The 17,294-nt window shown below is 40.6% G+C and overlaps 2 protein-coding genes across 2 annotated transcripts in view; both read left to right on the top strand.

The window, feature by feature from the left end:
* Window positions 1-9,727, top strand: part of LOC148125093 (uncharacterized) — a 33,077-nt gene extending 23,350 nt beyond the window's left edge. The window contains exon 2 of the mRNA XM_087938143.1: window positions 8,914-9,727. Coding sequence (XP_087794269.1) covers window positions 8,914-9,727 — 814 coding nt within the window. The remainder of the gene's footprint in view (window positions 1-8,913) is intronic.
* The window catches only part of IL1RAPL1 (interleukin 1 receptor accessory protein like 1), a 1,645,997-nt gene that overhangs the window by 896,441 nt on the left and 732,262 nt on the right, over window positions 1-17,294 (top strand). The gene's annotated exons all lie outside the window — the stretch shown is intronic.

The raw sequence follows: 17,294 nt of genomic DNA, 5'->3' as shown, positions 1-17,294 counted from the left end.
TGTGTGGCGACAGCCAAAATAGCTAATGCAATCCTAAATTGCATTAACAGAGGAATACAATCAAGATCAGGTGAGGTGCTATTATCATTCTATAAAGCCTTAGTAAGACCACACCTAGAATACTGCATCCAGTTTTGGTCACCATACTGTAAAAAAGATGTTGAGACTCTAGAAAAAATGCAGAGAAGAGCAACGGAGGACCCCTAGGATGATTAGGGGACTGGAGGTTAAAACATGAAGAACGGTTACAGGAATTGGGCATGGCTAGTCTAGTGAAGAGAAGGATCAGGGGAGACATGATAGTAGTGTTCCAATACCTGAGGGGCTGCCGCAGAGAGGAAGGGGTCAAGCTATTTTCCAAGGCACCTGAAGGCCAGACAACGAATAATGGATGGAAACTGGTCAAGGAGAGATTCAACCGAGAAATAAGGAGAAATTTTCTGACAGTGAGAATAATCAACCAATGGAACAGCTTGCCTTTGGAACTTCATCACTGGAGGCTTTCAAGAAGAGATTGGACTGCCATTTTTCAGAAATGGTGTATGTGGTGGTCTCTCATGAAAAGAAGACACTACGTAAAGTTGTCTTGGGATGAGAGCGCAGAGAGAACTCCGAAACCCTCTTTTATTAGAAGCAATCTTTGTTAACGTAGCAATTTTGTTAACGTCCTATCACAAACGCATTACATCACACAACATGCACTGATCATTCGCATAAAGCATACAAGGCTGCAGAGTTTAAGTTTGCTACAGTTCTGGTTAGAAATGGCAACAATTTGTCTTTGCTCCTTGCTCCGTGTTCCACCCACCCACCAGAAGGCTCTGTTGTCCTAGCACGTACACAAAGAACAAAGAATCATAGTTCCCACATCTCCCCTGTTTTTCCTTTTTAAGAGACAGGGAGTGTTTTAGTCCCAATAACAGTCTTTGTCAGGCGTGTAGGCAAGAGTGCTGTGCATGCTGATGTTATCCACGGCGTTCGTGACTTCTTCAACCATCACAAACATCTTGTCCTCATCTGGGTCGTCACAGGTTGGCTCCCCTATCTCATCTTCGGATGGCAGTGGTTCGGATGTGTTAGTTATTTGTTGATTCCAGAGAGCCATTACCTGCGCAGTGGCTTTTTTCTCAGCCAAGAGGGATAAACTGTTAGAAATAGTGCGTACAAAGATGGGTAATACACAAGACAATGCAACACATCCCGCAGCAATCATACCAACGAGCGCTACAATAGCTTGCAAACCAGGCAATTTTGGGAACCAGGATCCAAACATGTCTCTAAAATCAAGACCTAAAAAACGATATTGTACCCCCTTAGATTCAGGTAAGTGAGTGTACAAGCAAATGGGATTACATTTGTCAGTGGTACATGAAGTAGAGCTTGATTTAACAGTGATATTAATATTTTGAGGGCCTCTTACTTGAGCAGAGTCAATAGGTGGGGTGTACCAGTAGTTGTAAACAGTGGTGGCCCTCACGTTAGTCCTGCACACCTTTTGAAAGAGATATTTCTTTTCCTGTAGAGAAGATCTCTGCCGGCTGTGTGAGCCACAGGTAACTCCTGCAGCATCGCTAGGACCTTGACCTTTGCTGATGGCAAGGCAAGCATCAAAGCATACTGAGGTGTTGGTACCCCCCCGAGTGACAGTATGGGTTATGTACCCATTTTTTGTTTGACTGGTAGAGAACATTCCTGCAAGATCAGAACTGGAGCCACCTTTGTATGCATAGACATAAAGGGATGCTGTAATGGGTCCCACTGCCTTGGGCTCATAGCACTGAATGCCTTCGGCAGTGTCACATCACGCATATTGAGTGTTGTTATGCAGACAAGGGGAGACTGTCATGGAGTTGCACTCAGGCTTCAAGGTATGATAGATCAGGGTGGATTGGGCTTTCGTTCCGCTGCGAGTAGTTTTGATGCAGGCGTCGCAGGAGGATGGGTGGCTGTCGTATCGGCAGGAACGATGTGGAAACCCAGGAGGCAAATGATGAATGCAGAGGGCAGCTTCATGATGCTGATGTAGGCAAGGCTGGTTTGGGTAGAAAAGGCCTCACTTGTCGTCCGGGGACCCAGGTGGTGGCGTTGTTGTAGGAAACAGCCACGTACCCTCGTCCCCAGGTTATAAGTTCAGCTGGCCCATGCCATATGGGATCTGGCAACTGTCAAAAGTAGACTGGAGGTCTAGGAGCATCCTTGGATGGAGAGCAAAAGTGTCGAGAGGTGGCAGAAGAAGCAGGTGTGCCAGACTCATTCAGGAAATTCAGTGTAAATAAGCACAAGTTAAGCTTGTTTTGCAGCATGGGTAGCCCTGGGGTGAGTTTCCCCATCGAGTTTTGAACTTTGTCAAGAGCATTCTTTAGGGTCAGATTGGCTCTTTCTACTATGGCCTGCCCTTGAGAATTGTATGGAATGCCAAATTTGTGCAAAATGCCCGATTGTTTACAAAAGATAGCAAAGTTGGTACTAGTATAGATGGGGCCATTATCAGTTTTTAATTCCGAGGGCTTTCCCAGGCACGCAAATGACCGGATGCAGTGGTTAATGACATGTTTTGTGGTCTCTCCTCTTTGCGGGGAGGCCATGATGAACCCTGAGTATGTGTCCACTGAAACATGGATATATTACCATGGTGCAAAAGGCGCATACTGGGTTACATCCATTTGCCAAATTTGGCAGGCTTTTAAGCCTCTGGGATTTACTCCCATTGGCAGGGCAGGGGCTTGCTTGCTGCAAGTAGGGCATTGTTGAATAATTGCAGCAGCCTCTTGGGCGGTGATTTGCAATTCCTTCATAAAAGCCCTTTTATTTTGATAAAAATAGTTATGACTGTCCCAAGGGATTAGGGGAGAAAGAGAGAAAGCGGATAGAATAGTAGCAGCGGATGCGGCTGAGTAACTTTGGTGCGCCATTGCCCTTCTGAAAACCAGGCACAGGCACCATATTGCTTCCCTCCATCTGCATATATAGTGATCGCAGAGGGAATGGGGGCTGTGGATTCTATTAATTGCCAGTTAAAAGGAATCAGCTTAAGTAAATTAAGCCGGTCATCTGCAGGGAGATGGCAGGAAATAGTCACCGGCCATTCTCCCATTACAATTTGTAATGACTCTGAATTCAATAGCATTACCTCCCAATCAGACAATGACATGGGGACATATAGTACAGAGGGTTCAATAGCCATTAGGGCTTTACAACATTGACGACCTTTGTGAATAAGTATAGAGAAGAGCAAAGGTTTGGGGTTAATGGATTTACGAGGGGTATGAGGCAGATGTATCCATTCTAGGATGAGAAGTTTAGAGAGACTTTGAGCAAGAATTGCAGTAGGTAGGCACAGAAGGGAGAGCAAGAGAAGAAGAAGAGGGATTGGGTGAGGGGGGGTCAGGAGAAGGGGGGGAGGTTTACCGACCTCATTTGCCTCCAGGGGGGCAGTCGGTTTAAGAGACACAGGCACCACAGCGGGGGGCAAGTGTTGTACAGCAGGATTCACATAGGGAGGGGGTCCAGAAAGGGGGCCAAGTAGGGGTTGCTCTAGAGAGGAGAGAGCCTCAAAAACCACCCTCCAAGCAATTAATATAGACGAAGGGGCCCTAGGACTTGCGTGAAGGTATTTTCCAATCTCCTTCCATACTGTAGTTTTGATACTGCCTTTAGACGGATAAGAAGGGCAGTGTTGCCAAATGTATTCTAGGAGTTCCTCAATAGAGGTTTTTGGGAGGGGGGCATGAAGGGAGCCCCCCTTTTTAAAGGTAAAAAAATTTCGTTTGGTCAATTCTCTGATTTCCTGAATGTGAGCTGCCTGCTCCTTAGAGAATCTACCACCCATACTCACAAGGGATCCGTTGTCGCCAGCGATTCAAGCGGATGGGGTGCACCAAGTCTATTCCAGACAATGAGAATGGGTGTGCCAAAGACGTATCTCTTTTGAGTGGATCACGTCGGGGTCACCAGTTGTGGTGGTCTCTCATGAAAAGAAGACACTACGCAAAGTTGTCTTGGGATGAGAGCGCAGAGAGAACTCTGAAACCCTCTTTTATTAGAAGCAATCTTTGTTAACGTAGCAATTTTGTTAACGTCCTATCACAAATGCATTACATCACACAACATGCACTGATCATTCGCATAAAGCATACAAGGCTGCAGAGTTTAAGTTTGTTACAGTTCTGGTTAGAAATGGCAACAATTTGTCTTTGCTCCTTGCTCCGTGTTCCAGCCACCCACCAGAAGGCTCCGTTGTCCTAGCACATACACAAAGAACAAAGAATCATAGTTCCCACAGGTGTAGGGTCTGCTGCTTGGGGGGGGGGGTGACTAGATGCCTACAAGGTCCCTTCCATCTCTGTTAATCTGTAAGAAACCCATTGTGATCCATATTTTCATTCAAAGAAACCAATTCTTCTCTAGACATAGGCTAGAAGTTGTAGGTCAGTGGTGGTGAACCTATAGTACGCATGCCAGAGGTGGCACTGAGCCTTCTCTTTTGGCATGCTTGTCTTACCCCAGCCCAGCTCCATTGTGTTTTTCCATCACGTTTCTTGCCTTAGTGCGGAAGCGAAGTGCCCCTGCATTTGCCTTTGTACATTCTGCCTTTGTCATGATGCGTTTGCTGTTGCTGCCTCTATTGCCGGCCTGCTGCTGTTTCAGTGTCTTGTGCAGCACAATGAAATTTAGCATGCTTCACAGTGTGGGAGATGAGGCCCGCTCCTCCTGGAGCCCATTACAACATGGAGCCACAAGGCGACCTACAGCATTGTTGGCTTGCTCCTGCCTCCTGGATGTCAGTTGCTTTTCCTGCAGAGGTGCTGGTGTTGTGATGCTCTGCCTCCCTGCCAGCCAGCTGCTTCAGTGCACTGCTCCTGGGCTCATCGGCCCCTGGACATCAGGTTCCCACCACCCAGCATCAGTTCAGGGGTTCTTTCCTCCACCCTGGGAAGCGGGGGGGGGGGCGGGGAGGAGAGAAAGAGAGGGAGGGAAAGAGAGAGAGAGAGAGAGAAACAGGGTGGGAGGGGGAGAGGGAGAGAGAGAGAGAGAGAAAGAGAGAGAGAAGCAGGGAAAGAGATATTACAAAAGTTTTTCTTCGTTATTGTTGCTAAACATAATATTTCAAAAGGAGAAAACAATGAAGGGATATAAAAGTGCATTTATCACATTTTCTTAGAATAGTTAGCTTAACTCTGCCTTGTTTATCATTATTTTAGGTAGTAAAACCTCTGTCTTCAGGTTAAATTGCCATGTTGGCACTTTCCAATAAGTAAGTGGGTTTTGGGTTGCAGTTTGGCCACTCGGTCTCTAAAAGGTTTGCCATTACTGATGCAGGTGCTGTGTATATCTGACTTCAGGAACCAAACTATATTAGAGTTTACAGCAATCCAACCAACACACAAGTAAACAATTCATCCAGATTCATTTATAGAAGAAAGTTCTTTATATACAATAATATACAGTATGATGCATGTATACAATACCATGCCAGAAGAAGTCAGAACCAGAAGAATCCAGAAGTCATAATCACAGAAGCTATATAAACACAGAAGAAAAGACCCAAGGACAAACTAACTCTTATATACAGACCAGTAAGCCTAAGTCACGCCTAGGTTCCAAGCTGTCTGGGTCACCAAACAGTCCCCATTGGCTGACCTGTTACCATGTCTATTCCAATTTATGAACCTTATACACTGACAAACTAACAACACAATCACAGGAGACCTAACTCGTGGTCATATATTTCTCCCATCCTTTTCAAATAAAACACCCTGTTCTGATAAAACATAAGGAATAACTTGTTGTACAGTGCTAATGGCATAATGAGGCTTGACATCTGAAAATGGTGATCTCAGCAATTCTGGGGTGTAACTGACACAGTTCCTTGATCCCATTTAATGTCAATATTATAGGCATGTTGCTAGTCTATCCTCAAGACAATGAGAATGTGCAGAGAAAAAGTCAATGTAATAATATTCTGAAGATGGCGGCGCATAGCTAGGAAGGTGAGGCTCTCACTCTGCTGGTCAATTGATTGTGAGTGGGGCTCTTACTGTTTCCCTTCCTGATTTAATTGTATGGTTGATTGTGGGAAGATTTGCTGATCATCCCCGATCAAGAGAGAGTCTGTTGGGTATCTGCCTGCATTGGTTATCAGCAATTGGTCACCTGATCTTGTGACGGAGGACCAGTTTCCAGTGCGCTCACCACCTGATTACCACTCTTGACAACCGCTTATACCAGAGATCCCAGAGTGCCAGAGCTCCTAATTCTTTGGTGATACTGTAGCCCAGAGCCTGTTAGTGCCTTTATCACCCATCAAGACCATCGTCTACACCGGAGATCCTGGGGAGCCGAAGTCCCTAATTCCTCAGGGAGTGCTGTAACCCAGAGCCCATTGTAGCCTTTACCACCTGTGGGCTCCACCACCTGCACCGGAGATCCCAGGGAGCCATAGCTCCTAATTCCTTGGGGTGTGCTGTGGCCCAGAGCCCGTTAGAGCCTCGATCAACAGCATAGCTCTAACCACTGAACTTCGAACAGCTGAAGGCCAGATCCCAGAGTGCTGACTTTCCAACTGCTGCCTAAATTACCACCTACACCACTGATCGGAGGTCCTGATCAGAGAGCGCAGCCCTACTTATTCAAGCAGCAGCCTAATTTTCAAGATTGCTGACCAAGACAAGGAGATCCGTGAAAAGGCGGACCTGATCCCTAGGTTCACTAGGTGATGTTCTGAAGTGACAAGAGAAGAATAGCCTTCTGCCAAAAGACGTTCACCTACATTTTTCAGCCCATTTTTCAGCTCTTTATATACCCCCAAGTAGCCACCCAAACCTAATCTTCTCCTTCTGCCCTACACCCCAATTATTCTTTTCCTTGCCCTAATATTTTCCCCTCAATATAACTCTGTTTAATTGACAAACTGATATTAACTAACTAATTAATTAATTCTACAATTATTCATCTTTAGCAACTAATAGATTATTACAGATTATTAGTGACTAATGGTTATTAATTAGGCTAATCAATTGTTTTGAATATTAGCATGATCAGAATGTTTAGTGTAAATTAGTGATTAGTGCAATTAATTGACTAGTGTATTTAGTGATTAGTATAATTATTAGAGTGATTATTGATTAGTTAAATTAATTGACTAGTGTGTTTAGTATATTTAACTGTTTGGTGTGATATTACTTTATTGATTATCTTGTTCGATTGATAACCCAATCAACAAACCATCTCAACAAACCCACCATGCCAGGAAAACAATCCAACGTCAAACCACAACCTAAAAAGAAAGAAATCCCTACTAAAGAAGCACAAGACTCTTGCTCTTGCCTTATATGCAAGGAATCTTTAAAGGAGAATGAAGATTACATCAAATGTTCTCTTTGCGATAACAACACTAACCATGATTGCTTAGGATTACCCAAGCAAATGACTCTATTCCTAAAACCATCCGCCAATGCTTTTCCATATTTCTGCCCACCATGCAGACCCAAACTAGAAAAACACATTACCCTGTTTGAAAGAGTTGATACCATAGAAACACATAGTGTTGTGCCCCTGGTGGAAACTGACTCTGAGGAAGAGGAGGAACAGCCAATAAGGAGTGGAAGTGTGGCTCCAGAGGTGGTGGAGTAGGCTGGGGAAGGGCAGAGGCTGGCTGAGCAGTCAGAGAAGGACCCAGGCCTATCCCCTATCCATCCTAGGACATGCAGGGAAGAGAGGATCAGGGTAAAACATGGTCTACTCGCGAGGAGAGGGGCATGATCCTCTTCATGGGTGGCAGGTGTGAGATCTGCGTGCTAACAGTCGCTGGAGACAAATTAGTGCTTTATTTCTAAAGAAGGTTTGTCTTGGTTGGTGTTCTACCAAGACTGTCTCTGGTTATCTTCCTGAAGTTGGCAATTATCTATCCTGGTCTGTCGAGGACCTTTATTCAATGTGGTTTGTTTTGGGTTTTTCCTTCATTATCAGCTCTTTGAATGTGACCTGTGTTTCTTGCCTTTGAATTGTTATTTTGAAAATAGTTTACTCCTCCACTGTCAATAATTAAACAGTGAAGCCAAGTTGAAGGCATTAAAGGACTTTTAGTTACGTTTTGGATTTTGTTATATTTCTGATATACTCTGGGTCATGCCATGTATAACATCCCTTGACACCATTGTAGCATCCCTGATACTATACAAGGTAAATTGACAAACCTTGAAATAAAAGAGACAACACAAAAAGATGAACACCAAACATCTACAAACCATACTTCTACCCAACAACTGTAACCAAAACCCAATCCACAAAAAAACACAAATCCTTCAAATATCGATATCCCCATCCTCATTAAAGAAGCTGTTGAGCATGAACGGAAATGACCAAATGCCATCTTATTTGGTCTAGAGGTCAGTGACAATGATGATATCACTAACGTTCAAAACATCATCAGGGAATATCAAGCATCAACCATCTCCCTAATAAAATACTTGATATTTCTCATGTCAGTCTCGAGCTCAAAAATAAAGACAGCTTGATGTCCCCATGCCTCTGCAGGATCGTTTGCAAAAACGAATCAAGCAAACACAAATTTATCTTCTCAATAAATTCACTCACAAACAGCAACAACAACCACAAGAACCTTCGTTCTCGTCCTAATCTAACCTTACAGAAACGTGTATGATCCCGGGAGCTATGTTCTGAGCTCAAAAGACTACACGAATTAGGTAATACTAATCTTTACATCAACTACTGTGCTGATTGTATCAAAAGCAAGAGCCACAACCCACATCACAATAACCATTACCCAAACATCCAACGTTAGGAATGCATGCCCCTTACTTCCTCCAGACCCACTCCCTCATATCTTAAATGAAAACTATTCAATGCAAGAAGCCTTGCAAATAAAATGCATGAATTCTTCATTTTACTAAGCATTGCCACATTCGACATTATATTTGCTTATGAGACGTGGTTGAATGCATCTTTCCCTGACTCCATTACCACTGTAAGGGAATATCAAGTTTATCAGTCTGATCACGAAATCCGTAGAGGAGGTGGAGTTGCTATATTTTATAAAAAATCTCTAAATCTAAAAAAGATTCAAATTATACAAGAGCTTGCTCTTCCCAAAACTATCATCTGTGATCTGTCCTTAAATGCCTCAATCTGCTTCTTACTTTGCTATCAAGCCCCTGACTATGATATAACTCATGCAAACAAGCTAACTTCACTACTGACATGGGCTGCCTCTTGCCCAAACCCTCTTATTTTCCTTGGTGACCTCAACTTACCTCTTATAAATTGCACACTAAATGAATATACACCTGAACCCATTCATTCAACACTATACAATGCCATTACTATGCTGGGACTGGATCAGTTAGTTTATAACAACACCAGATTAAACAACTGCCTCAACCTCATCTTCTGCAACAGCTCAAACTCAATTTATGGCCTACAAATACAGGACCCATTTTCAAACAGTGATCATAGCATGATTGACTTTAGTCTAAATTTATACCCACTAAAAGAGGATCATAATGATGGATCTCCAAAATACAATTTTAAAAAAGCCAATTATGAACTCATAGCTGCCGACTTATCGTCTCTTGATTGGCACAGTCTGTTCTGTAACACTACAGAAGAACATTATAATGTCTTCTTGCTTGAACTTGAAAGAGTCATTAAACTATATGTTCCATTAGTAACCCCGCTAAATAAAAAACAAACAATTTACCCTAATTAACAAAAAAAACTTCAATCCCCCCAAAAAATCCTTATGGCATAAAAACAAAACTAAACACGTAACTAATTTTAAAAAACCAATACAACACCTTATGCTGACAGATAAAGGCAGAATGCATCTATTTCCACTGCAAGCAAGAGGAAAATCTTCTACGCACAAAATCCACCCGTGCCTTCTATAACTTTGTAAACACCAAACTTAAAGACTCAAAAACCATCCCACCTCTAAAATAGTAAAAATGGGAAAGACTATAGTGATGAAGCTGTTAAGGCAAACCTCTTCAACATGTTCTTCAGTTCAGTCTTTGTTAACAGTAATGGCTCGTGTCCTTCATTTCCTAATCATACAACAACTAACTGCAATAATCTACAAATTGACTTTACTGAAGATAATGTAGCAAATGCACTATGCTACCTTAAACCATCCTTATCTATTGGCCCTGATGTATTATGTGCATTCTTCTTTAAAAAGCTCTCCACTTCTATAGCAGAACCACTAAGCATAATATATGAGCTATTCAGAACCAGCTCTTTACCAAACCTATGGTCTTTAGCACATAGGTCATCCCCATTTTCAAAAAGGTGACCCTTGCTTAGTTGATAACTCCAGACCAATCTCATTGTGTTGTGTTACGTGCAAAGTTATGGAATCAATTATTAATCAGTGCATTACCTTCCACCTAGAGTCTAAAAACTTACTCTCCAGTAATCAATTTGGTTTCAGAAAAAAAATTGTCCTACAATTTGCAACTTCTACAATGCAAAAACATATGGACCAGAGGTGGTATTCAACCAGTTCGCACCTATTCAGGTGAAATGGTAGTGGTTATTTGGTGTGGGTCACTGAACCAATGGCGACCCTTGGCTGGCCAAGCCCCCAACTCGGCTGCCCGGTCACTCACTTGCCCCGATTGCTCTCCTAGCTTTTCATTCCCCATGTTCTCTTTCTCACTGGGGGGAAAGGAAGAAAGGCATGGACACTGCAAGTATCGCTTTCCCTGTGTGAGTTAAAGTGCCTGGAATGAGAGGGAGTGTGGGCTGACAGAGGGGTTGGGGGTTAATCAATCCTTGGAGCACTTTTGCAACGTAAAAGAAATGCATTTTGAAGCAGGTCCTTTAAATACTTCTCCAATGATTCCCCATGGATGCTGAAAGTATCGCTTTCCCCTTGTGAGTTAAAGTGCCTGGAGTGAGAAGGAGTGTGGTCCAACAAAGCGGGTGGGGGAATCCACTCCATCCTTGGAGAAATTTAAAGGAGCTGCTTCAAAATGCATGTCTGTTGACTTCCGGTTTGAGCTTCTTCGGTGACAGACCGAAACCTCGTTTCTGTGAGGCTTCGATCCATGCTCGCCGCTGGAGTACCCCGAGCTGGCTGGTTTCAGGGCTAAGCCACCCTGTAGAGGTGGTGAAGAGGGGGGAGACTGCCAGCAGGGTTGAGGAGAGCCACATCTCTCCTTCCCAGCTGGCCATTACTCCCTTTCCCGAAGGCGGTTGTAGCGGTGGTCAGAAATGGCCACCACAAAGACCGGAAAAGAATGTGCAGGAGGAAGATAAGAAGAGAAAGTTTTGGTTGACCGGGTCAAACAGCAAAAGCAACAAATAAGGTACCCTAGAATTGAAACTATTAAAAAAAAACAATAACATTGTTCCCTAAGAAGATTTTTAAGCTGCAAAGGAGAGAGAAAAGGGAAAAGATTTGGGGTTTTTCCTCCTTTTCCTATACTGACAACTAAGAGACTTAAGCAAGAAATTGGAAAAAAATCCACTTTGACATTAATAAGCATTTAATGCTGAAAATAAAAGTCAAAGGGATAATAAGGATTTCTGGAAAATCAAAAGTTTTTGAAAACAGGAAAGGAGAGAAAAAGAATAAAAGGGCAGGATCTGGAAGGGAGGAAACTGCCTGGAATTAAAAAGAACTTACAGCAAAATCTCAACAAGACTTCCAAAAGATACATTCTAACTGAAATATCGCAACAAAAACCCCAGGAAGAGAAAGTGGAAAAAGAAATAAGAAGATATAACTCAGGACTATTTGGATTACTTGATGATTTCTGGATTTTTGGTTATTTATTTGAATGACTAAAATCAATCGGGTGGTTGTTTAAAACTGTTTAAAATGGCTCCACTTTTAGAAGAACTGAAAATAGATCTTAAAAAGTACAAAGAAGATGCACAAGAATGGAGAGGTTCTTTTGGCTTCATATTTCAGTTTTTAGAAATGGAGATTTGGAATTATGAGAAACAACAAGAAATGCCTGCAGAACAAGAAGATTGGGACAAAGAAGAAGCCATCTTTAATGAACAAGTAATCTTAGGTGGGGAAAAAAGGAAAGGGGGGAAAGAGAATAGAAAGTTTAAGACTGGGAAAAACAACCCCCAAAAAGAATAGATTGAAAAATAAGTATAAAATCAGAAAGCAACAGAAGAGGGAAATGCAGAAGAGAGAATTAGAAGTAGAGAGACAAGGGGGTAAAAGGGGGAAGGAGAAGATGAGAGGGAAGAAAGAAAGGAAAAGAAGTTATAAAGGACAGAAACAAAATATAGAGAAACAGGGCCTATTTAAAGATAATGGGTGAAAATCTAATGGAAAAGGGGATTCTGCAAAGGTACATAAGATAGTATTGTTATATTAGAAATAGAAATAATTTCAGAAAATATGAAACAATGTATGATTAAAATGTTTGATAAAATAGCTATCATAATTCAGTGGAATGCTTGTCAATAAATAAATGTAACAAAATGAATATTTAATGATTTACAAAACATATGTGAAAAGAAATAAGGGAAAAATTAATAATGGAGATTATATGTGTTTTTAAGGAGGTATGATGTTTAATTGAAAAGAAGTGTTAAAGATGTTAAGATTTTAATAATTATTAATGATAGAACTGAATTGGAATGGAATGAGGGTTTATAATTACATATATTTATAATCCTTTTTTAAAAAAGAATATAGTGTGTATTATAAGAATGTACCAAGCAGAATTCAATTGCAAGTTATGTATTATGTATTATATTGATGGTCATAACCTTAAGGTATATATTGAAGTTTAAATAAGAGTTGAATAGATGTAATTAAAAGATATAAAGGTGTCATACTCCAATTAGTAACTACAGGAGAAAATCTGTTTAATGAAAAAAGATAATATGAAATTGAAACAGAACAGACAAAAGTATAAATATAATGATTTGAATTGAAATGAGATAATCAAAATAAAATTGAGAAAATTAAAAGAGGGGAAAAACTATATAGAAAATGTAGAATAGTATAAGATATGGAATAGAACACAAAAAGGAGCATGAAATTGAGTTTTGGGTCTGTATAAAGAAGTTCAATCCGGGACCATGCTATTTTCAAAAAAGATGTTTTACTTGTATTTTGTATGTGTGAAAACCCAAATAAAACTTTATTTAAACAAAACAAAACAAAACAAAAACAAAATACATGTCTGTTAAGCTACAAAAGTGCTCTGTGTATGTGTATGTGTGTGTGAATGAGAAAGAGAGAGAGAGAGAGAGAGAGAGAGAGAGAGAATAGGAAGAGACACAGAGAAAAAACTCTGTGTTATTATTTTTAATTGTTCCATTATTTATCATGTGTTAATATTTTACACTGTCCCTGCACTAGAGCGATTTTTCTGCCTTTCTTTTGCCCAGGGCTACCACATATTTTTCAGGGTTTACATGCATTCAATGTCAATAGTCCAGAGCATAAAATACACATGTGCTTAACAAGAATTGAAAGGGACTTTGGAGGTCTTCTAGTCCAACCCCCAGCTCAGGCAAGAAAATTGAGGATGCCAGACTCTGAGTAGAGATCAGGTGAGTAGAGAAAGGTGTCAGAATAACAGAATAACACTTAGAATGGACCTTGGGGTGAACCCTACATCATTACAGAGAAAGGGCTGTTCAGTCTTTTCTTAAAAACGTCCAGTGATTGAGCACCCAGAACTTCTGGAGACAAGCAGTTCCACTGGTTAATTGTTGTCACTGTCAGGAAGTTTCTCCTTAGTTTTAGGTTGCTTCTCTCTGTTCAGTTTCCATCCATTGCTTCTTGTTTGCGTTCTGCTTCTTTGGAAAATACATTGTCCCCCTTTCTTTGTGGCAGCCCCTTAAAAGCCTGTTGCCTATAACACTCTTGGGTAAAGCATGTGAGCCATTTCCTCCTTTCAGTGGTCCATGAAAGTACATCTATAATATGCAGATAATAAAGCCAAAAAAGGTGAACATCATTTTTACAGAACTATAGATAAGTTGAGGCTGGGTGACAAGGAATGGCTGGGAAGGGAGGGGCCAAGTGAGGCACCCCTTGATGTGAGTGACATTGAGTTGGCCAAGCCCACCCAGTCACATGACCACCAAGCACACCCGCACAGTCACATAACCAAGCCACACTCACCCAGTCACATGACCACCAAGCCATGTCCACCAAATAAGCCACGCCCACAGAACCAGTAGTAAAAAAAATTGAATCCCACCATTGATATGGACTACACTTCTCAACCAGGGTAAAGCAATAGGTGTAATTTACATTGACTTCTGCAAAACAACTACTATTAAAATTAAATTCTTACGGCATTTCTGGATCCCTTCACAAGTGGATTACTGCCTTCCTGCCAAACAGGCAACAAATAGTAAAAATAGGAAACACCCTATCACACCCTGCACCAGTTATCAGCGGTGTCCCACACTCTTTACACTCTATATAAATGACCTTTGTGATCACCTTATTAGCAACTGCGTCCTCTTCGCTGATAATGTTAAAGTATTCAACACCATCATCAATGCTACCGTCCTTCAAAAAGACTTTGATTATGTGTCTGAATGGTCTAACAATTGGCAACTCCAAGTATCTACCAACAAATGCTCTGTTCTACACATTGGTAAGAAAAATCTATATACCAAATATAATCTAGGCAGATATGACCTTGTTGATGACCCTTATTTTGTCAAAGACTTTGGAGTTCTCATATCGAATGATCTAAGGGCCAAAGCTCACTGCAACAGTATTGCCAAAAAGGCTTTAAGAGTTGTAAATTTAATTTTACGAAGCTTCTCCTCTGGTAATACTGTTTTGCTAACTTGGGCATTCAAAACCTTTGCTAGACCAATACCTGAATTCAGCTCTGCTGTCTGGAATCCGCACTGTATATCTGACATAAATACAATTGAGCGAGTCCAGAAGTATTTTACCAGAAGAGTACTACATTCCTCTGTTCACAACAGAATACCCTACAGCACCAGACTTGCGATTCTTGGCTTAGACAACCTTGAACTACGCTGACTAAGATTAGACTTAAGCATAGTACATAAAATCATATGTTACAACATCTTACCAGTTAATGAATATTTCAGCTTTAACCACAACACTAGAGCACACAACATATATAAACTAAATGTAAACCACCACAAATTTGATTACAGGAAGTATGATTTCAGCAACAGAGTGGTCAATATCTGGAGCTCCCCACCTGATTCTGTTATCACTTGCTCAAACCCCCACTCCTTTAACCTCAAACTAACCTCTTTTGACCTCACCCCATTCCTAAGAGGTCTGTAAGGGGTGTGCATAAGCATACAATCATGCCTACTGTCCCTGTCTTATTGTCCCCAATTTTTAGTGCCTATTTCTTGTATTTAAACTTATGTTTATTCTTGTTTCTGTTATATTATAAGCTTTTGACAAATAAATAAAAATAAAAAATAATGTTTCTAAATGTCCATCAATGAGGTAAACGGAGTAGCAAATTCAATGATTTGGCCAGGTATTAACTCTGTGGTTTAGTCATCTGAGTAGGTAAGCAAATTGTTGGCAATTGCTTTGTTAATAAATTGTAGCTACACCAGAAATGCAGAAAGTTGTATTATTAGAATAGAATGGAATGGAATGGAATTCTTTATTGGCCAAGTGTGATTGAACACACAAGGAATTTGTCTTTGCTGCATATGTATTCAGTGTACATAAAAAGAAAAGATACCTTCATCGAGACTCATAAGGTACAATACTTAATGATACTCATAGGGTACAAGTAAGCAATCAAATCATACTAGGAAACAATCAATATACATTGTAAGTATACAGGCAACAAAGTTACAGTCATACAATCATAAGTGGGAGGATATGGGTGATAGAAATGATGAGAAGGTTAATTGTGATAGTAATGCAGACTTAGTAAATAGTTTGACAGTGTTGAGGGAATTATTTGTTTAGTAGAGTGATGGCATTTGGGAAAAAACTGTTCTTGTGTCTAGTTGTTCTGACATGCAGTGCTCTATCGCATTGTTTTGAGGGTAGGAATTAAAACAATTTATGTCCAGGATGTGAGAGGTCTGTAAATATTTTCACAGCCCTCTTTTTGACTTGTGCAGTATACGGGTCCTCAGTGGAAGTCAGGTTGGTAGTAATTGTTTTTTCTGCAGTTCTAATTATTCTCTGAAGTCTGTATCTGTCTTGTTGGGTTGCAGAACCAAACCAAACAGTTATAGAGGTGCAGATGACAGACTCAATAATTCCTCTGTAGAACTGTATCAGCAGCTCCTTGGGCAGTTTGAACTTTCTGAATCGGCACAAAAAGAACATTCTTTGTTGTGCTTTTTTGATGATGTTTTTGATGTTAGCTGTCCAATTTAGGTCTTGAGATATAATAAAACCTAGAAATTTGAAGGTCTCTACTGTGTTGTCTAGTATTGTAAGAGGTGTAGTATGGGAGGATTTCTCCTAAAGTCTACCACCATTTCTGCAGTTTTGAGTGTGTTCAGTTCAAGATTGTTCCGGTCGCACCACAAGGCTAGTTGTTCAACCTCCTGTCTGTATGCAGATTGTCTCAAATGAGACCAATCACTATTGTATTATCTGCAAACTTCAGTAGTTTAACAGTAGTTTAATCAGAACCAAATAGAGACTGTAGAATAACAGGCAGGATAAAATATTGCTTCTGCATTTTATCTCTAAGTATTCTTTAATTCCTGATTGCCCTCAGCTTTCTCATTATACCCAGCTCTCCCATTTGCTGAATATTCAGGCTTGGAATATTTGGTACACTTGCTAGCAATACAGCCTTTGCTTCACAGATGTAGTACTTCAAAGCTGACTCATGCTAAGGAATTTAGCAGGGCAGGTAAATTACCACAATACACATACCCAATTCATAGCTGCTTTGTGTCTATTTTACAAGGGAATTTATGTTTGCTTCTGATTGTATGTATTCAACTTCAGAAGGATCCATAAAGTGAGGATGAAAAGACAATGGGTGTACAAAAGACACAAAATTCTCTTTTTCATCTTGAGTGAATTTCAGGTTTTCGAGCATTTTGTTATAAAGCATTGGAACAAGTGCTCTGAGGTGTCTGGTATGAACTAGAATTTTTCAAAATTCATTAGAAAGGCCTTACTTACATTCATCAGATAACACTATATATTATTCCAGCTCACGTCTCTCAAATACATTTAAAAGTTTATAAATATATCTTTACAATTATCTTGTAACAATTTGCTAATTGATCAGTTATCGGTACCTCTTCTGTCAACTTCATGTAACTTTCCATTAAATTGACATAGTTATCTG

This window comes from Pseudonaja textilis, chromosome 8 (assembly GCF_049901715.1).
Source record: "Pseudonaja textilis isolate UNSWEBS1 chromosome 8, rPseTex1.2, whole genome shotgun sequence".
In the NCBI taxonomy this organism is placed as follows: Eukaryota; Metazoa; Chordata; class Lepidosauria; order Squamata; family Elapidae; genus Pseudonaja; species Pseudonaja textilis.
The sequence above is the reverse complement of the archived record's forward strand: the minus strand, read 5'-3'. Positions and strand labels throughout refer to the sequence as shown.